The 22,237-nt window shown below is 36.7% G+C and overlaps 1 protein-coding gene across 50 annotated transcripts in view; it reads left to right on the forward strand.

Moving 5' to 3' along the window:
• The first annotated feature begins 2,530 nt into the window (after positions 1–2,530).
• Positions 2,531–22,237, forward strand: part of CAMK2D (calcium/calmodulin dependent protein kinase II delta) — a 306,351-nt gene continuing 286,644 nt past the window's right edge. For 34 of the 50 annotated variants that reach the window (XM_008992781.5, XM_008992788.5, XM_008992787.5 and 31 more), the window contains exons 1-3: positions 2,955–3,348; positions 4,123–4,210; positions 5,792–5,886. In XM_008992781.5, coding sequence (XP_008991029.1) covers positions 3,180–3,348; positions 4,123–4,210; positions 5,792–5,886 — 352 coding nt within the window. In that variant the 5' untranslated portion in view covers positions 2,955–3,179. Of the gene's footprint in view, positions 2,930–2,954; positions 3,349–3,480; positions 4,211–5,791; positions 5,887–22,237 lie in introns of those variants that run through there. The other 16 variants (XM_078366604.1, XM_078366600.1, XM_078366611.1 and 13 more) reach the window with 3 other exon arrangements.

Consider the following 22,237-nt stretch of genomic DNA (forward strand, 5'->3'; position numbering starts at 1 on the left):
TCTGTTTGATTCCTGACGCCATAACCTTTTATACAGTTATTATGAATTATACAACTTAGGAATGTAACTTCTTACTGCAATTCTTTTAGCAGCATGTCAGGGATACATGTATGTTCATGGAGGGTGAAGCATGCTGACCAGTGGAAGTAATGGAAAAGAGACATTTCTTCATTGTATAGATATCACTTATTTTCTTATTTATTTGTACATTTATTTTTATTTTAGAAAAAAATTCTTTCAGTGCATGAAACAAATTATTTTCTGTTATTAGCTTTGCTTTTATGAATAGTTTATTCCTTACCTGCAAATTCATCTTGCACTGATGGATGGTCTGGTAAATATATTATCTGCTCACCAGTAGACTATCTGTCTGGCTCTATATGGTTTAGTTACCATAGTTTGGAAAGGCAGCAACTTGCTGTTGCTTTTTTTCCCCTACCTTCCAAATCTGCAGTGAAGAATGGCTTCAACACAGTGCCTGCCAAAATTTTCGCAGGAATCTGCTTTTTACTGATGGATTTTGCAATTTGGGGAGTTATATTATCTCTTCATTGTTTTCTTATCTTATAACTTTGTAGCAAGGGAAATCAATGAATGTTAGTATTTGTTAATATCTGCCTTTGTTTCCTTCCTCATTAGAAACTTGTCCTTTCTGAGTGAAACTACTGAAGACTTACATTTTTTAAATTCCAAGTTGCCAAAGAGGAAAGAGAGAGAATAGTTATTTTATATCCACAACTCTTTACCCTGCTCCTTGCTTATAAATCCCCACTTGACCTTTTAAGAGTTGGAATAGAGTCCAATCTCTCTCTCCTCCTGCAAGACCTGTTTGCAGTGGTTCAGGTCACCGTGGACCCCCTTGAATAAAGCCTGCCTTATTATCTTTAACAACTTTAATTTTTCTTTACTAACCCTCCCTCTAAGGCATGTATAATGAAATGTAAATACATTTGGCACTAACGTCCAGTGTTATTCTGTTTACAGATTACACTTTTCAGAATTTAACTCTATTTTGTAACTATTCCTGAAATAATGTTGAAGTAGCATGCACCACCATGCCTGGCTAATTTTGTATTTTTAGTAGAGACGGGGTTTCTCCATGTTTGCCAGGATGGTTTCGAACCCCTGACCACAGATGATTCACCCTCACCCACCTTGGCCTCCAAAAGTGCTGGGATTATAGGCGTGAGCCACTGTGCCCAGCCAATTTGACTACTGTCTTAAGGAGGTTCAAACTTCAGAAATAACTAAATATTTGTTCAAATAAGAGAAATATTTTAATTAGTCTAAAATATAAATCAAAGAAAGAGCACTACAGATTAAGCAATGTTTGCTGTACAAAATGTACATTATTATCTAATAATATATCAGTATTAAAATTCAGTTATGTTTTCTTTATTGTACTGCACAATTAAAACCATTTACAATTATTGGTAGTTTAAATAACAGATAAATACTGTAATTATGTAGATATCATTACTTGAATATTTAAGAAACAATTTTCTTCCCTGATGTAAACTTTTTATTATCTTTATTTATTGTTTCAATTTTACTTTCTCTGTTTCATTTTTAGATTCAAGAAGGAATATTATTTCATTATCATTTTGGAGCCAATTGGTAAACAGTTCAGATATTAAAAATCTTTAGCCATGACCAAATTGCTCTTTTCTTTCCAATTTATAGACGAATTATTAATATTTAGAGACCAGGTTTCTTTTACACAGTTTTGGTATCATCGTTTTCTATAGCACTACAGTTGCTTCCCTTTTATGGCTGGAAATCAAAACACATACGAACTTCAATTTTGTTGTAATAAACGTTAAAATTTGTGAACATTTTTAGTACTTCAGTAAAAGCTTAGTCATTGGCAGAAGTGTCCCTCAGATCAGGAAATAAAGGAATTGGGATTATCTGTGACCACAAAGTAACATTAATTAAGAGCAGTCTCTGGGAGTACACAACAGCGCCTCTAAATCTTAGATTCTCTTGTATCTGCAAGTTATCTTTTATCTTTCAGCAGTGAAATTTTAAGTCCATGAAGTAATAAGACGAGCAAATTAGCATTAGGATTGCAAGGTTTTTATAGTTGCGTGGTATAGAACAAAAGGCAATAATTTGAAAAAGATCTTCCATAACGCTGTTTTCGGTCTGCATCTAAATTTGTAACTGCATAGTTTTATTAAAGAGAACTGGAGAGAGGGCCCAGAAGTTGTTCTAGCAATCGGCAATAACTTATCTACTTTAAACGTAATGCATACTTTTTTCCCTCCTACTTAAAACAATGGCAGATATGCTAAAGGGAAGGACACATTCTTGAACTGCTAAGTGGTTTTTCAGATAGCCATTTACGGAGTGCACTCAATTGCCACTATCTGGCCGAAAGCAAAGCACACACAACCTCTTCTTTTCCTTTTCCCTTTGCAAAGCGAAACAGGCTAGACATGTTCACGTGATGTGAATTACGTCAGCCCCCACCGAGTCGCGTGACCGACACCCAACCTTCCTACTACCTCGCCCCGTCAGCCAGAGTGGGAAATCTCGCGAGAACCCGTCTTACTATCAGAACTTACTGAGGTTACTGGGGAGTTACTCAGAAGGGAAGGGAAGAGAAGGTGTGGTTGAGTGGCGGAGTTTTTGCTTTCGTTCTTTTAACGTTCACACCCAAAGCAAAGACCTTTGGGGACTGCCAGGGTCTCAGCCACCATCCTGGAAAACAGCGGGGGAGGTGGGCCTGGAGGTGGCAGTCAAATCTTAAGTGAAATGTGGCTCAGGGCCGTCACTGCTCCTTGCAGAAGGGGCTGCGGGGGAGGGAGAAAACCTGCGCCCGGCGCTGGGGAGCGGGCGACGCAGTGAACGCTGCTGAGGCAGAGTTGCGCCCCGACAGTCGCCGGAGGCTGTGGGAAGGGTTGGGACCTTCTCTGAGAGCAAGGTACTGCCCACATCCGGTCCCCGCTGTGTCAACACTGAGCGGCGCGGAGAAGCCGTTGCTCTCCCTTACTCGGCCACGCCGAGGGTCGTGGCCCGGTAGCTGGCCTGGAGAAGTCCCTGCTGCCTAGCGCCCAAAACAGGGGCGTGAGCTTCCATGACCCTGGGCGGCGGCCTCGGGCCGTGCTCGAGTTGCCCCGCATCTTTATACTCAGTCAGTCCCAGATTGAGGAGGCTTCTGGGAGCGGGTTGAAATGGGCAACTGTGACGTCTCGCCTCATTCACCCAAACCTCCAGGCTTCTCCCCCGCACATCCTCCTCCATCCACCTGGTTTCTCCCTAGACGGGTGTGCTCGTGTGTGCGACCGAAGGAGGGAGAGCGAGAGATCCACGAAGGGACAGGCTTGGAGTCGCTAGAGGGAGGTGTGGTACCAGCGAGGAGGGGGCTTCGCCTGTGAGGGGTGCTGGCAGGCGGAGGGAGCGGCGGGAGGAGGCGCCGGGGGAGGAGACGGAGGCCTGGGGACGGCAGAGGAGGCTTCGCCCGAGCCGAGCGCTGTTTCTCTTGCCGCGCCGTCTTGAAGCCGCGCGGGCTCGTGAGCAGCGCGAGGCCGCCAAGGTGCTTGGCTTCGCCGGAGCCGCTGCTGCCCACTGACGGGAAGCCGGTCCTGGGCGCGCACGCTCTCCCGAGCTCCGGCGCGCTCCGCGCCTGAGCTTGCTGACAGCTGCCGCTGGGCTCCGGCTGTCCGCTCCGGGCTCCACGGCCTCGGCCCTGCTGCACTCCCCCTCCGCCCCCTCGGACTCCCTCCCCTCGCTTCTGCCCCTCCTGCCCCAGTGCGGATCGTTTCGCAACCGCTCGCCACTCGCCCCGTGCCCGGCTGTTTTTCCATATCCCGGCCCCCTCTTCTTGAGTACTTTACCCCCTGCATTTGGGGACAGGGACTGGAAGGAAAAGGGGCTGGTGGACCGTCCAGTGGAGAAGGCCCGCAGGAGGAGGCGGAGGATCGGCGGACCGTGGGGAGGAGACCCCACGCCACCCTTTCTGGTCATCTCTCCTCCCGCCCCGCCCCTGCGCACACTCCCTCGCGGGCGAGCTACTTTCGGACTAGGAAAGTAAGGGCGGCCCTGGGTGACAGCGCCGCGGGGCCAGTCCCGGGGTTAGCCGCGTGTCTGCTCTCTTCTCCCCCGTCGCACTCTCAGCCAGGGCACAGTCCGGACCGAGGATGGCTTCGACCACAACCTGCACCAGGTTCACGGACGAGTATCAGCTTTTCGAGGAGCTTGGAAAGTAAGCGCCTTTGCTCGGCATCTGCACGTCCCCTTTCCAGCTGAGGGCGGGTCGCGTTGCCCAGACCCACGGGCCTCCGTTGTGGGGCGAGGGAGTTTGGGAGAGGAGTGGGAGGAGGGCCCCTGGTTTGTCAGCTCTGGGGAAGGTGCTTAGTGAGGGGAGGGAGCACAGAAGGGGTAGGATCCTTACCCTGACTATGGCTCATTTTAATAGTCCCTAGCCCACCTTCTCCCGCTCCCCCACCCTCCTGCACTGAGAGACTTGGTGAATTTACGATCTCTGCAGTTGTAGCTGTCATCCTGAGAAGTGTGCGCGCGCGCCTGTGTGTAATATGTGTTTGGAGAGGAAATTAGAACCCATGTAAAATGCAACATAGATCATGTTTTCTGTAAATAGGGATGCCTCCTGGTTAGCCGGTGTGTGGGCTGTATGACCCACCTACTGATGAGAACTCACAGCCTCAGACGGTGCCATATTTATTGATGCCGAAAGTTCTACTTGGCATAGAGTCTATTTCGCATCCAGTAGTTGTTCTGTCCAGGAAAAGGGCCACCCAACAGGACCAGCCCCTTGCCCTATAGCCACTGTTATTCTTTGCACCAGATTACTCGCTCACCATCATTCTTCCTAGGAATTGCGTGTGCATCTTTGCATTCTCTAGGATTTATTTATATAGGCAGCGGAAAAGCCCTCTGGTGACTGAGAGCGCTCTTAAGAGTAGCCTAGCATTGTGTAAAGCCACTCCTTCACTTGACTGGCAGAACTATTTGGAGGTGTTAGGGAAGGAGACAGGAGACCCTACTGAGGACTTGTGCAAAGGAACCTAGGGGCCAAGCCGAGAATGCTGATTTTTGTAGCGTCGAACCCAAACCCAATTTCTCTTTCACTAATTTCGACTGTTACTTTTATAAAAGGAGTGCGTTTATATGTATGTTGTTGGTTTATACTGTAATTAAAGGAAAGGTAAATATTTTTTAAAGGTAATGAAAATTATATATGTATATATTGTCTGCTGTTAAAACATGGAGAATATGTCGGAAGAGCAGCTTAATTCAAATATCTCCCTTCCCCCAGAGCAAAACAAGGCATAGAGAAATCACTATACCAAGACTCGTTAAACCACACTAATGTGCTCAAGATTTATATTTTACTGAAAATAATCGCCATGTTGACTTATTTGGAACCACATTAATTTTTGTTTCCTACCAAAACAAGTAGGCAGCAGATATTTTTGCGGCTCCTCCTCTGCTCTATTCTGGGCAGGGTTTTTCTCAGAGCATTTGGTGCTGTGAGTGTGAACTGTAAAATATTTTCAGATTTCATGTGCAAACAAGAACGGTCATAATTGGCAGTTCCTTTCATTTTGTTGATTAATAATGTGTGCTCCCAGTGAAATGAAATTTACTTTTATTCTTCAACATTAAAGAAAGTATGGGTTTCCAGGAAGAATTGTTCATTTACTGGATATCACTGTACTTCACTGACAACACACTAAAATACATTAAAATGCTCAGATTTTATACATTTTTAATGGAATATTATATCTGTTATATTAATGACCTGCTAATTATTGGTTTCCAGGGGGGCATTCTCAGTGGTGAGAAGATGTATGAAAATTCCTACTGGACAAGAATATGCTGCCAAAATTATCAACACCAAAAAGCTTTCTGCTAGGGGTGGGTATTTTCAACCACATATATTGGTTAATTTTGTATTTGTGATGTTGATTATAGGTTATGTTGTATGTAAATATATCATGTAATTATAACAGAATTTTAGACTTAGGTATCATATTACATATTGAGATTATTTCCTTCCTGAATCCCTCTTGGTCTGCACAGTTTAAAAATAAATGGACAGATATAATTATTATTTGATGCATTGCTATTAAAATTGTATCTGTCCTATGAGCAATGGCATGAATAACTATTTTAAAGCAAATATGTGTCACTTAAGTGTACTTTGCTTATAGTTCTAGAATAAATTAACTTTTAGAAGGACCATGAAATGGAAAAATGTAAGTCTCACAACTGTCATAATTCCCTTTTGCTTTTGAGAGGAAAATAGGTCATAGCTCAGTTGAATCATATATTTCAATTGTAGTTACACTTGAACTTAATTTATCAAGGTATATTTAACAGTAATAGCTTAGGGAAGAAAAAATTTATGATTGCTATGTTCTAGGAAGTTTAGTTTTATTTTGATGTTCCTGTGTGCAGCTCAGACCTTTACTTGGTCTTCCGCATTAAGGTTTCACACAGACTCATGTAATGTATTTTACACGTGCAGTTTATAGGTGCAGAGATAATTCATACTCGTAAAATAGCTGTTGACATTAGTAACAAACTTGGAGGGCTCTCACTGCATTCTTTTTATTTTGTTGAATTCATGCAAAAGTACTTATGCTGAAATGTTAGGAATTCCAATTATTGTGGGCACGTGTCTAAGGTATTTCCATGGGAATTTATGGTTTAATGAAATTAAAATGAACAAAATACCATAGTGTAAGCTCATCTCAGTGACCTGGTTTATTTTTAAGTAATGAGAGAAGAAATTCCATTAAGGTTAGTTTTCCTCATTATATGTCTTTTCAAAAGTGATTCTTACCAAAATCCTGGCATCATTGCTTTTGGTCTCTGCCATGATTAGTTTTTCCATATTTATTGCAAATTCTACTTTTAACATGCACTTAGGTTTAGGTTGGTATTTTAGTTTATCCATTCACATGGAATATAGTTTTAGTTTCCTTCATCCGATTTTGACGTGATTCTGAGGAAGATCTGTAAAGTAACCAGCACCATAGAATCATGGTATGAAAAAAAATGAAAATGATATTATGTTAATTATGTTCTCTTAGTCTCTACTCCACAGGAAGGTTTTAACAATGAAAAGAAATTGCTAAACTATACATGACATCTTAATTTAAAAAAATGAAAATGTGTAGTTAGGGTCTTCAGTGGTTCTATTATTTCCTTCTGTGTGCTAGGTACTTTCAGCTATGGTAGGGGTATCATTTCTTTTGAAAGCATTACGATACCTATTCCAAGTCTTTTAGTGGTGTTCCTTTTACTTTCAGCTATGGTGGGGGTATCATTTCTTTTGAAAGCATTACGATACGTATTCCAAGTCTTTTAGTGATGTTCCTTTCAAAAGAAATCTGTGTAGTGCTTCACTTTTACTAACTTTCTTAACTAGAGCCTTCCATCTCCACTCATCTGAATTCGTCCTCCCTAAATCAGAATAACAAATATACTTATCCCTGATCACACTCTCTTTTCCCTTGAATCTGTGGAGAAGAAGTCCTCTTTGGCCTGATGGAATCTTTTCTCCTTGCTACTCCATCAGTGGTCCTTACCTGCTCATATTCTGCTTCGAAGAACCACCTACATGTCCCAAAGCTTTTTGCCCCTTCTGGATTTAATGATTTTAATTAGTCTACATTTAGAAAAAGAACTAGGGTGAAAAGTTAGGAGATAATCTTCTTGCTGTTTCCCTGCAGTTTATTTTTCCTTGTGACTTTGGGCAAGTTTCTTAACCTGCTGTATATTAACTTACCTAAGAGTAAGCTGGTGGTGAAGAACATTATTAATGCTGCAACCAGAGGCTCTGAGTTTAACTTATGATGCTCATGCCTACTGGCTGTGTGATCTTGGGCAAGTTACCTATTTTCTCTGAGCCTCAGTTTCTTCATCTGTAAAATGGGAGTAATAACAGAACCCTTCCTCCTAGGATTTTGTGTGGAGTGAATAAATTAACATAGCATAGAATAGCACCTGCCCCATAGTATGCAGTCAATGAATATTAGCTGCTATTATTATATAATAGAGTTGTTATAATGATCCAGTTGGATTACTTTTATGGAAGAACTTATAGGTCCAATGGCAGCTTTGATTTAGCTGTGAGAAGTAGGGTGTAAATTTGGTTTAGTCTCTTCCCTTTTCTGGATATCAGGTTCTTCATCAATAAAATGGGAAATCATACTCATGGAGTCTCATGGGGTATTCTGAGGATGCAGGGAAATTAATGAGAATTGTGCAAAGTAAACTGCAAAGTATTGTGTCAATTTTACCTCTCATTATTGTTCACCTGAAAAATTACTTTTCCTTCAAAATGGTCAATTAATTTTATTTTATATTGTCATACTAATTAGAGCTGCTTATAGAATATTTGTGCCTTTGAATGCATACATTTGTTTAACCTCATATTGAATTATAAACTCTTGAAGAAAAAAATACCATGCTCGGTTTTTTGATATAGCAGTCCACAGAATTGAGAGCGTAGAAGGGGCTCAGGACAGAGTAACTAGAATCAAATGTGGTTGTTAAATGACTTGTAGGAGTTAAGTACTTAATTTACTCCTAAGAACAAGCAAATACTGAAAATAAATCTGTGAAGTAGTATATTAAGAGCATATGTGTTAACATATGAATTATTTTAATAAGCCATTTCAGAGGAAATAATGATCCAAATAAACCATTTTTGCAGAAAATTTTAAAAAATAGTGAATGTATTCAAAGGCAAATGTAGAATGAAATGCAAAACAGTATGCTTAGCTTTTCTGAGGTACTGATTTTTGAGAGCTGCATATGTCAGCTTTTGTAGAACATACTTTTTTTGTGTAAATTTTTGTTTGTATTTGAAATTCCATGCCTTTGTATATCCAAGCCTTTAGCCTCTTTGTTTTAAAGACCAGGCACGTCCTCCAACTCAACTAATGTTCTTTAAATATGACATTACAACTGAGAAAGAAAGGGCTATTGTTAATAAATCTAAGACCATGAGGGAATTGCCAAAAATTTGGCTACATTCCTACATAAATTTGCACATCCAACTATACTGTCAGCCAGGCATTTTTCTGTGTTTAGATTTTAATAGATTTTCAGTAGACAGTTTCAGTTGTATTTCCTCTCAGCTGTTAGTCATACATACCATATTCAGGGAACTCTGAGTCAATTGAAGGATTTCTTACCTTTTGTGTTACCATGTGTGTACATAGAACATTCATTATGCTATACTGACCAGGTAGATGAATATACTCATCTCATATAATTTGGCTTATTTTGAAAATAAGAAGTAGTATAGAAGCAGCTCAAGCATCTGATATTTTATATGTAATTTCTACCTTTTAATAAGTTTTTGTTAGTTGGGCATTGAGGGCATGCTTAGTAAATGTTGAATAGTGGCAGTAGAATTTTTGCTTATATTTTCTCCATGAGAATTAGAAATTACATCGTTTTTATCCCAAACACAGTTAGGTTAGTACTTAGCAAAAGCCAGTTTTCTCTGCTGTTTGATATTCTGTATATTTACACATGTTTAGAACTGTACACTGTTGTCAAATTATATAAAGTCCAAGAAGAGCTGAGATTGCAGTTGAGACTCCAGTGGATTGATGGTTCTGGTGGCAGATATCTTCAGAAATAGTACATGTGATTTACTTTGCATTTCAAAGCCTCCTCGTTGTAAAATATTTTATGTGGAAGTAATGGCTTCTTGACATTCATCTTCCAGTGTATTTCTTGATCGTTAGAAACCACTTACTGTAATATAAAGTCTGATGTACCCCAGTCACTGTTCTTGTAAACTATATTACAGTATAGGCTTGAATAATAAGTTATTACAAGTGTATTTTACCTCTATTCCATTGCTAAAGTTAAAAGGAGTTTCATTTTATATTTCTGTAAAACTTCAGGCTTAACCAGTTAAGTCATTTTGATATTCTTTGATTTTACTAGTTTTATTAATTCCTAAATTGGTGTTATTAGTACATTAATCAAGACTTTATAAAATTACTTGACCATGTATACAAAATAAGGCCTCACCTATAAAATCTAAATATTGTATGTATATATATCCCTATGCAACCTTTTTTATGTTATAAAAGGGATGTTAAAAACTAATTCTTGCTACTTTTATTTTTGGCATACAGACGGTCAAGAAAGTACTGTAGTTTCTCAACTTTTGGTTCCTTGTCTTGAATTGGAAGTAGAACTAAGACTATATCAATGGATTAAGTTCTGATTATACATTATTAATTTGGCAAATTAGAACAATTTGTGAACAAATTAAAATTTGAAGTTTTGTTGGCAAGAACTACAGTTTTAAGAAAAAAATTAGGAAATCGTTTTTATTTTTGTGCATGGAATCTCTACAACTCTTCAGTTATGGACCCAAAAGTGGCATGTGACATTGTCACTATTTTGTATCCTTTAGTTATGTTTAGTTGTATTTACATTCCTTCATAGGTTTTGATATTAAACATTTGTTTTCTTCTTTTGTTGTATAAAAACATTTACTGCTATTCAAAACTAGTTAGGAGGTACAAATAATTTAAAAAATGTAAATATTGTTTTCCTTGTTTAATGAAATACAGGAAGTCTTTTCTGTATTTCATTAAACAAGGAAAACAATAAAGAATGTGGTTGTCAGGTACTGTGATATTAATAACTAGTGTAAACGTCTACCTGATTGTGTGAGAACTTTGTTTAGACGACTAGATTAATACTTCCCATTTCCATTGAAATGTTGAATAAACTGAATATAAAAATTAAAATATAGTAGTAAATCACCATTTATGGATCTTTTTAATGGTAATAATTATGAATTACTAGAAATCTCATATGTGCTGGGCTTTTCTTGGGCATCTAACTTTTTTGTTAACTAGAATTTAATTTATTTTTAAAGTATTTTCCTTGTGCTTATACTGAGGTTAACTTATAGTAGTATCTCTAGGGCTTTAAACATCAGTCTTTCCCTGTTTATTGGGGTATAATGTATGCAATGTTTTAATAAATCATTGGCAATGACAATTAATGATTACTTATATAGAGACTGTTAAAGATTTTAAGTTACAATAGTATTTTTAGTAAACTATACTGCAATGCATTAAATGGAGTATCAGTAATATTTTAACTCTAAAACATATTTTTATATTTCAAATCACTTTATAGATCATTAAGCATATTCACATGACTTTATTTTATGTTTTTGTCAGTGTTAGGAAACATAAAGGCTAACTACACCAACAGACATCCTAGAAGACAAAATGGTGTTACAATTCTAGCATGAATAAAGTACTATGGGCTTTTAAAGAAGGAAAAGATTATTTCTTCCCAGGGAAATAAAGAAAGGCTTTCATATAGTATTGATTTAAAGAAATTTTGAAAGCAGTAATGTAAATGGGGCTCAAGTACTACCCCCCACCACTGAAAAAAAAAGTCTAAATAAACAATTTGGGAAAGTTGCTCAAAGTAGTTGAAGTGTCTGATTATAATAAAATGTTATGTTTTTCATGTCGTAAATTTGTTGTAATTATCAGTGTACAGTTATTTTTAGAAAAAAATCTTTTTAAATGAAGTAGGCTATTTCTTAAGTGACACAATTCCTCTAATTCCAGTTAAGGGACATATAGCAATACTTGAAGAGAAACCATAGACCTTTCATCTGCCATAACTTCTCTTACTCTAGCACAGGGAAACTGGTAGGTTTGAAGAGGAGAGAGGGTAGCTTTTTTGTTAAGTTTGTTTGATTTTAACTCTCTTAACTGTCATTATAATTATACACAATGACACAATGACATCATTGATTTTTTTATTACCTGAACCCCTTTTCGGTTGTTATGGCCTCATTTTAACTGCTTAGAACTGTGTTTATTACTACCAAAATCGATAATACCATTTTCATCATTAACAATAATTTAGAAAAATATAAATATTAATAGCCATTATTTTAAGAACCCTTTCTATGAGACAATAGATATATATTTACAAGATACTTTGTTTTATTTAATCCACATTGCAGCCTCCTAAAACAATATTATGTCCATTTTATGAAAGGAAACTGTGGCTCTTGTATAAGGGCTCAAAATTAATAAGTAATAGAGTCACAATTTCAATCCAGTTTTCTCTAGCTGTAAAGTCTGACTCTTTCCACTGTCACTTTCCATTGATTGCCATTACAGAGAACTTATCTTAACCTTTTGTATTTACCTGTGTGTGCTTGACTGATCTTACAAACTTCAGAGTCCTTCATAGAAAGCACTATGCCTTACATTTTATCTTCCCATTGCAGTGTAGGGAATTGAGTATTTCTTTGGGAAAATACATTTAGAGTTTCAACTTTTGAGAGAAGGTAGTCTTTTAAAAGCTACGGTAACATAAGATCAAAGTGAAGTTTCGGACAATCCCTCCATGCTATCTTCTGGAAGGAAAACAATATAGTGAAAAATGTTACTATTATAAAATAGTAGGAAAATGATTAAAGAGGAGTTAAGTATTTTGGTAAACTTAATTTATTAACTGATTTAAAATATCTCACTATACAATAAGTTTCTAGGATTACTTCTAAATAATTCAGTTGTTACTGCAAACAAAACTCAGCCCTTAACCAAAGCCCAGAGAAACCTATTCAGAAAGCCTTCTATTCTTCTGGTTCATCTCGTTTAACCAGTGAAGAATGGAAGACAAATTTTTGTTGTTTTGTAGTTTCCTTTTGAACAGCATTGCTGTATGTGGCAAATTCTTACAAATTTGGCAATTTAAAGAAAGACATAAAATTGTCAAGTCCTGTATTTGTTGGAAAAATAACTTAGGTGCAGCAAGTAGTATAAAGATACATGGGAATGTATTGTGATATAATATTTAAGTACAGTTACTTGTTTTATGAAAGGTTTCCTACTTTAGTTAAATTGATTGCTAATTTTAGGAATTTTAAACTTATTTTGCATAAAATTTGATATATGTAGTTATACCATATATATTTAATTTTATAACAATAATCAAGCACCCAATAAGCCTCCACCCAATAACTAGAGCATTCTCCCTACTTTTGGAACTACCCGTGTGCTTCTTGTTGATTCCCATCCTTTATATCTCTCTGAGAGCTAATCACTATCTCTAACTTTTTTTAGGAGAGAAACTCTTTTTGTTTCTTCACACCCTGGGGTTTTTTAATTAACTGGCTGATCTCAGTGGACCAATCAGTCATTAATGGAATAAACCTATGTACCTATTTTCTAGGTAAATTGTATTTTATTTTATGTGGTATATGTATCAACTTATGGAATAAAACACATTACTTCTCATATATTAGTGTATAATTTTATCCTGTCTTTTAAAGTACAGGCAATGTTTAATTTATTTGGAATATTTTAGTAGCAGGAAATTATTTTCTTCCTATGTCTTTTTTATGAAATTTTATTAGTGATAATGTATATGCATTGAAATAAAGCATGAATAACATGTAAAAGTAACTTTTATTATATATAAATATAATAAGTGAAAATGTATCAAAATTTTATTCTGTTTTATAAGAAATGGTGGATAGTTGAGATATGCCCCATTATGCTATTAGTGTTTAAATTAAAATTTGATGTTTTGGTGAGGAAATAAATACTTGCGTTTTTTGGAGGCAGTGTTCTGGATAATCTGAATTTTTGCTGAGGGGTATTTGTTAGTAATACAGCGCCAAACTCAACGTGTTTCCAGTGGACTCACTGACTTTCTCCCTCTGTGAATGGCACAGTAATTTTCCTAGGCTTTTATGCGTGCCTGATTTTTTTCTTTTTCTTACCATGTCAACACCTTTTTCATGTCTTCCTTATTTTTCACCATTCCAATTTGAGCTCCCTTTTCTTTTTTTTTATATATATATATTTTTTTAATTTTTTATTGGATTTTAGGTTTTGGGGTACATGAGCAGAGCATGCAAGACAGTTGCGTAGGAACATGGCAGTGTGCTTTTCTTTCCTTCTCCCCTTCACCCACATTTGGCATTTCTCCCCAGGCTATCCCTCCCCACCTCCCCCTCCCACTGGCCCTCCCCTTCTCCCCCCAATAGACCCCAGTGTTTAGTACTCCCCTTTCTGTGTCCATGTGTTCTCATTTTTCATCACCCGCCTATGAGTGAGAATATGCGGTGTTTCATTTTCTGTTCTTGTGTCAGTTTGCTGAGGATGACTTGAGCTCCCTTTTCTTTTCGCTTCAACTCTTTGTTTTGTTTTGTTTTGTTTGAGACAGGGTTTCTCTGTCACCCAGGCTGGAATGCATTTGTGAGAACCTAGCTCACTGCAGCTTCCAGTGCCTGGGCTCAAATGATCCTCCTGCCTCAGCCTCCTGAGTAGCTGGAAATACAGTCATGAGGCACCATGCCTGGGTAATTGTTTATGTTTATTTTTTGTAAAGATGGGATCTCTCTGTGTTCTCCAGGCTGATTGGTGTTAAAGTCCTGCTTATAAAGCAATCCCTTCATCTCAGGCTCCCAAAATCCTGGGATTACAGGCATGAGTCACTGTGCCTGGCTGCTTCTTTCTTTCAGATTGCTTCCTAAATGGGTTTGGTAGCTGATAGCTGCCACATTTTTATTCATTTATTCAGTTCATCATTAGATCTTCTAGTACCTGCTGTGCTGGGCAACTTGATAAGTTTTAGAGATACAGAGGTGAAAGACAGACATTCTGTCCTCAAGTATTTTGTGGCTTATGAGTGTGGATGACAGCCTGGCACTTAGTAGAGTTTGTGAAAGTCCTGTGATAGACACATGCACAGGGCCTTTGAGACCATGCAGAAACAAGCTTAGAGAGGTTGGTCTGACAGATTTCCTGAGAATATTGATGTGTGAGGTTGTATTTTGAATGAGTTAGGTGAGCCTGCTAAAGAAGGGAATAAGCAGCCTGTCACAGGGAGGGATGAAAGTTGCTGATCCATCTTCCTGATGGAGTGAGTACATCTAGTACTGTTGCAGTACTCTCTCCATTAAGATCCAGTTCAGGTGCTGCTCCTCCATGGTGTCTCTAACTTTCTCTCCCACCTCTCCTTACTTTTTCTAGCCAGAGAGATTGTTGTCTTCTTCTTTGTCCTTTCAATAGATCTTTCATATCTTAATGGAGCTTGCCAGATTTCTCCCGTTGTATTGTAGCCATATATGTTGTGGCCTTCAGGCATTTGGCGATGTTTCTTAGTTTATCTTTCAGTCTGTGCCTGGCACAGTAATTACAATATTGCAGATACTTGTAAATGTTTGTTGAATAAGTGGACAAATGAATACATGAGCAAATAAGATTCTGTATCTTAAATAGATATGCTCAAAGAAACATATGACTAGTAAAGTAAATGAAAATTGACTGAGACTTCATGTCTAATGGCATACAGTAAATCCATGTTAATTTCTAATTCACAAATTATATCATACATTTCATCATGACAAATTCTGCTTTATTGGAAGGAGTTTTGTGTAATTCAGTATTTTTTTTTTTAGCAACTTCTTGCAAATTCTTATTGCTGCTTTTTTTTTAAACCATGTGTTATAAACTGGCTCATTAATGAGTGCTAACATTTTCATGGTCTGTGTATCCATCAGCACGACTTTAATAATAATGCTAGACTCATGTCATTATTGCATTATTTTAACATATTTGAGTTTTAAAAAATTTTGATCCATTCTACAGAGGTAACTGATTACTTAACGTTTTTATTTATTTTTTGACAAAGCTCATTTTTAAGCAGTATGGTGACATTTTAGAGTTTTAGATATACACATCATAGATATTATTTGCTTGAGGATATTTGATTTTTTTAGTAAAGGCAGTTAGAGGCCAGCTATTTCAACTGCTGTGCCTGTCAGTTGAGAAATTTGGTGAGGGGGAGCGTACTTGTTTCTGTATTGGAAGGATCTTTAAACAGAATCCGTATTGAAAAGCACTTAATTGTGTTCCCTCCTCCAGGAAATTTTCTGTGTCATATGTTGCAAGACACTGGGCTGGAGTACTTATAATTCCATAGCTTTACAGTGCTAATATATATACTAAATTAGAGATATTTTTCAAATATATATTCTATTACTACTATATATTACGTTTTGTAGCTATTACATATGAGAAAATATTCTTTTCATAAAATATTCCTATCATATTTTTAAATGGTGACTTAAAGGCTTTAATCATAGTAGTAATAGTGATTTGGGGATGTTCAGGTGTACATTTTGGCAGTTTTGTAGAAATTGTATCCATGATGAATACTTTATTACTTTGGTAAAGTGAATTTTATGTGCTTTAATACTAAATATTAATATTTATTAGGTATAGAGAGAATTCTAAACTTCTGACATACCTCTGAAGTAAATCTTTATTTATTACAGTTTTACATAAATACATTTAGAAATATTAGTATCATAAAACATATATGTTCTAATTACAGAATATGGGGAAATATGGAAAAATAGAAAGAGGGAAAGCACATTTGTAGTTCATTTTCTCCAAACCAGCATTGTTAACATTTTGTCACTTTCTTTTTCTTCAGAATACTTGTCTAAAATATTACAATTTTGTGTCCTGCTTTTTTACTTAAAATTATAAAATTTCCCTAAGTTGCTACAAATCTTTTGAATTCTTAATAAATGAATTATACTTCACTAAGTGACTAGAACACCAATTAATTATCTTGGTATTCCTAGTATTTTTTATTTTTATGTTTGCTTTTTGCTGTGATGACTGGCACTACTATACACATTCTTTTGTATAACTTTTTTATAGTTCTCACTGATTTCTTAGGAAACATTCATAGAGAAGAATTAATGGGTTCGAGGATTAAATATCATCAAAATTTTTGTTGGCTAATTATTTTCTGTAAATGTTGTATATTTCCACCAATGACAAAGTATGCGAGTGAGAAATTGAATTGTAAGGAACATGATTCTAAATTTCCATTTCAATTTAACAAGAAAGGCTTACTCACCATGTTTTGGTCCTGCTAGGTGCTGGATAAATGAAGGTATAAAGGGCAAAGATCCCTCCTCTCAAGGTGAACAGATATAAAGTTAAGTAAAATTACCATTCAAGTTGATAAATCTTAACAATGGGAGTGTTTACTGGCTTCTGAGGTATAGGAGATAACTGTTGCCTTGATGAGAGGTCAAGGAAAACTTCCTAGAGGAGCTAATGTTTGAACTGGATTTCTAGAAGTAGCAGTTTTGAGCTGAAAGTTAAGTAGGAAAAAAAAGTTCAAAGGATATGATGGAAAAATACTCATGAGAAGCTAGAAAATTGGAAAGTACTAATAAAGACTGAACTTGAGATAAGCACTTTCTAACTCTTGGTGATCCACTTACCAGGTATAGAGTTACATGAAAGCATGTAAAAACGGGTGAATATAATGGGAGTTTTTTCTTCCAATGAATCACTAAGTATGGCAAGATCTGTTGGAGGTTATTATATAAGGCAGATAGTGAAATTTTACAACACTGAGTTATTTGAAATGAACAGCTGATAAGAGAGGAATAATCTCTTATCTACCTCACATTTTGTTTTAGTGAGCTTGGAACAATACAAAAAATTAACAGTGACTAAGTAGAAAATAAAGGACCGAGGGTAATTAGAAATTGTTTATAATCAACTAATATTTTAAAAGTACACTAGACAATTCTATTTGTATTTATAAATAAGAAAAGATAGTTCCTATAGTTACAATATGGATTAATGACTGTTTTGAAAAAGTGCATAGGTTTCTGTTCAAAACCAAAACTAAGATATCTAAAAATGATTTGCTGCTTTAATGCCCAATGTCAAGCATTATTTACTGCTTGAATGCCCAATGTCAAGAATAGTGCTTGGTACCCAGCACAGATATTTATTGAATGCATGAAGGAATAAAATGATTCCCAAGTGACATAATCTTATGATTAATGAATACACATTTGAGGACCTTGAACTTTTAGCAGTAAGATTTGCATACACTTTCTATTGCATTTTTTTTAAAAAAAGAAAAGTTAAAAATTCTGTTAGATTAATTTTGTGATATAGTTTATAATTTAGCATAAGCTGGTAATAGGAAGATAATCACTTCTTTATTCCCATGATTTAAATAATGAAATAATCTTCCACTCACTTAGAAGACAATTTCAGTTTAAATATTTAGCCTCTCTAGCAAGACCCAGCCATGCAATTTTTCCCCTGTATTTAGAAGGATTTTAGCAACAGTAAAAGAAAAAAAAATTAATATGTGAGATCTTGCTGGTTTTATTAGTATTGAGGACTGCCTGCCTTCTAGTTTAAAGGGGGAAAAAAGATCATTGTTTTACCCAAAATATATATATTATTAATGGTAGTTTTTTTTTTGTTTTTTCTTTTGAGCTGATTTCGGAACTTTGGGAGTAGAATAGAAAGCCTATTGACTTCAAAAATAGTGGCTCGGTTGGTATAATCATTAGAAACCAGGTTGGGGAAAACCCTAATTCCAGACCTCAAGTCCAATTTTAGTATCAGAGTCACTCCTGTTTTCTAAATGTAGATCTCCTGAGTTCAGGTCATTTTTCATCCTAATGATAATAAGAAAAGCTGTCAAGAAGAACTATTTACCTCCTATAGATAAGTTTGAGCCCACTTTTCTGTAATTTTTGAAGTTTTTTTGGAAAAAATTATTTGGGTTGATTTTGCCGCCTTTACCCAATGCGTCTGTGCAATCAGGAAAAGGGAAAACAAGATTTAATTGTTATCTTTTAAAACGTCTGAAAGGAAAAAATATATACTGTCTTATATTGACAGAGAACCAATTATTGGGTTACCTGCAATACTGTATCCTCCATTTAGTGCTGATAATCATAATGTCCATATCTCCCAATAACACAAAATAATAAAGAGGCTCTGAGGCATGAACAGGGGTGGCTAAAGGATCACTGAGATTATTTTTTAAATAATAATGATTTATAGAAATGGAGTTAATATTATCTGACCTTCTACAAACTTTAAAATAGATAGAAGGTTTTATGGTATATGTTTTGAAATAATCTAAACCAAATAAATCTATATTTAGAAATACCGTTATTAGAAATATACAGTGAACACACACAAGGTCAATTTTAAAAATAGCACTTAGCTTTGAGAGGATACTTTCTCCTTCACCCTGCATGCAGATGATTTATTCAGCCCTTCTGTAACAAGCTTAGGTGATGAAGGAGGGAAAGGGCATCAGAAATGAGTCTTTGGAAAATTATTGTAACACACTAAGGCTTATTTAGCATTTTTCATTGAAGGACCTTCAGACATTTCCTAATTGAGTTCCATAGTACTTCTGGAGTGTGGGTAAGGGACATTCAGTGACTCCTGTGCCCAGTGCTGTAAGGCCTGCCATCCCTGTGTGGCATGTTGCAGCTGTTTTGTAGGGTACATCATATTCCTTCCTGGGCCAGAGAATGGAAGATTCAGCATTATCCAGCTGACATCTGGGAAGGATTAGGGAAACAGGAGTCAACTACCTGGATTGGAATTTGGCCAGCGTTCTGGGTCAGAAACCCTAGTCCTATAAAAATATTCTATCTTTAAAACATTTTATATCCTACTTTATCCCCAAGAAATAAACTGTATATCACTTATTTTCTTCAAATACCTTTGGAAGCCTAACATTAATATCGAGGAATGTGACAGACTCTATCTACTATTAATGAGGAAAGAAAGCAAAGTTAGTGTTTTATCTAAATGATATTAGAAGAGAACAATTTATTTGTATTATGCCTGTCCAAAGTAAGCTATGGGGGCATGAAGATAATAACATATGACCAGTTTCCACCCAAAACTTTAAAACTGGTTTGATGAATAAGAGATACACATAGATAATTATGGAGAAGATATATATGTATCTTCAGTATCAGAGGAGAGTACAATGAGAATTCAGTGTAACCTAGTAGTGACATTTAATGGTAGAAGCAAGAAAGGTAACATTGAGGAAGCAGAAGTTGTACATAGAAGTACGAAAGAAGGACCAAGAGGAATGTAGCAAAGTAGCTAATGTTTGGGGAAGAAACAAAAGTGTTTATATGGGTAAAGGATAGACAATCTGGGAAATCAGGAAAGAAAGGGTTAAAAACACATAAAAGTTGTTTACCAAATTGAGAATGTACTCTTCAGTATACCAGAGACACATTAAAGACAGCCTCTATAATGTTACTTGGTAGCAGTGAATGAATAGGATGGATTGGCCTAGAGTATGAGAGAAACTGAGATTCTGAAACCTTAAGATAGTAAGGGATGAGGCAGAGGACATCAAGAGGACTGCCGTTTCAAAGTTGAGTCAAATCAGGAGAATTAGCTTTCATGTAGCAAATTGAGAAGTGAGAATCAAGAACTGATTTTGATAATTAATTGACATGTGTTTGAGGTATACACAATATATTCAAGTTGAATTATCAAAAAGACCTTTGAAAATTGGGTGTGGTCCTTGAGAAAGTACCTCTGGAGACCATGCAATGTACTGTATATGTTGCAAGCATTGGCTATGAAATCAGATTGCCAGGATTGAAGAACTGGCTCTACCATGTACAAGTTCTTTTGACCCTGCCAAGCCTTGGTTTTCTTATCTATAAAACTAAGATAATCAATTTTGCTGCTATGATAATCAATTTTGTGATTCATTTGCACAGAGAAGATAGTAGAAGCTGTGCTAGTGGATAAGATAACAAAGGAGAGTATAGAAAGGAAAGAAAAGAGGGCCTAGGATAGTGTTGTTGCCATTTTAATGGATGAAAAGAGGGCATACAATATAATAGGTATTTAATGTTTACTGAAGTATAGAGAATTAATGAGTTTCTTGGGATTAAGGAACACATGGAGACAACATGCAAAAGCTTGCTTGTTTAAGAAAATAGGGAAGAAAAAAGAGATTTGGGAATAATTCCAGGAATTTGTCAGGTCAAGGGAATTAACTTTGGGGATAAATGAAACCAGAGCTTATTTGGAAGACGAGGAAAAAGAGTAAGTAAGGAAGAGAAGGACTGATAATATAAGGAAAGACGGCAGTATTTATTGTGCAGAGTTGAGGTTGTGAGCATGAGTAAGAACAAGAGATTAGTTAGGGGAAAATGCATTCTTTTTCCTCAGGGCAGCAGGAATTTGAGAAAACAGCACATACTGAAAGGTTTTGCAGTGGAGAAGAGGGCAGTTATAGTTCTGCTGAGAAGAGAAATAGAAGTGGGGTTGAGAAGTCAGATGGTCTTTGGAGACTGTAAAAAGGAGACATCCAAAAAAGCATTGTGCTATAGTGGTAACAACCTGAATCATTAGCAGATACAGGCCTTGAATCGAGCACCAAAGTATCCAAAAACGGCTCGCAGAACCTGCAGCTCAACAAGGTGAGACTGCAGACATTCTGGCAGTTTTAAAAGATTTAAGGAGAAAGGTATCTTTTGTTTACATTAATTTTTCTTAATTCACCTGGCTGGTAAGCATAGTGCAAATAGAATGTAAACCCAAATTAGCTAATAGCAAAACACTTGTTGTTGTCATTCTATTATGTTCCTTCCGAGTTGCATCTAGCAGAGAGATGAGGTGAGTGAGACAGTTAGAAAATAGAAAATTGATCATTCTCAGCAAACTGACACAAGAACAGAAAATCAAACACCGCATCTTCTCACTCACAGGTGGGTGTTGAACAATGAGAACACATCGACACAGGGAGGGGAGCATCACACACTGGGGTCTGTTGGGGGGAAATGGGGAGGGACAGTGGGGGTTGGGGAGTCAGGGAGAGATAGCATGGGGAGAAATGCCAGGTATAGGTGATGGGGAGGAAGGCAGCAAATCACACTGCCATGTGTGTACCTATGCAACAGTCTTGCATGTTCTTCACATGTACCCCAAAACCTAAAATGCAATTTAAAAAAAAGAAGGAAAATAGAAAATTGAAAAGAAAATTGTATTCTCTAGGAGTAACTGCCAGAATGAAGTTGTTTTGGAATGTTTAGTAACATATTTCTTTTTCTACCTGAAAGTGAAACCTGGGAAATCTTTAATTTACGCTCCAAATTTCCCTTCTTACTATTCAATTCATTCAAATAGCAGGCAGCTTTTGATGGCTCAGGGTTGTACATAGTTTTTATCAATGGGAAAGTACTATTTATAGAGAAAAATTATCATAGATCAGAAATAGATAGTACATTCTATGAAAACATAAGTTGGTTGATCCTGGGTGTCATATTATCAAAGTTGAATATGGTTCATCATCATGAATATTCTATTTCTTATGCCTTGCTTACATTCCTATCTAC

The sequence above is a fragment of the Callithrix jacchus genome, chromosome 3 (genome assembly GCF_049354715.1).
Source record: "Callithrix jacchus isolate 240 chromosome 3, calJac240_pri, whole genome shotgun sequence".
Taxonomy (NCBI): Eukaryota; Metazoa; Chordata; class Mammalia; order Primates; family Cebidae; genus Callithrix; species Callithrix jacchus.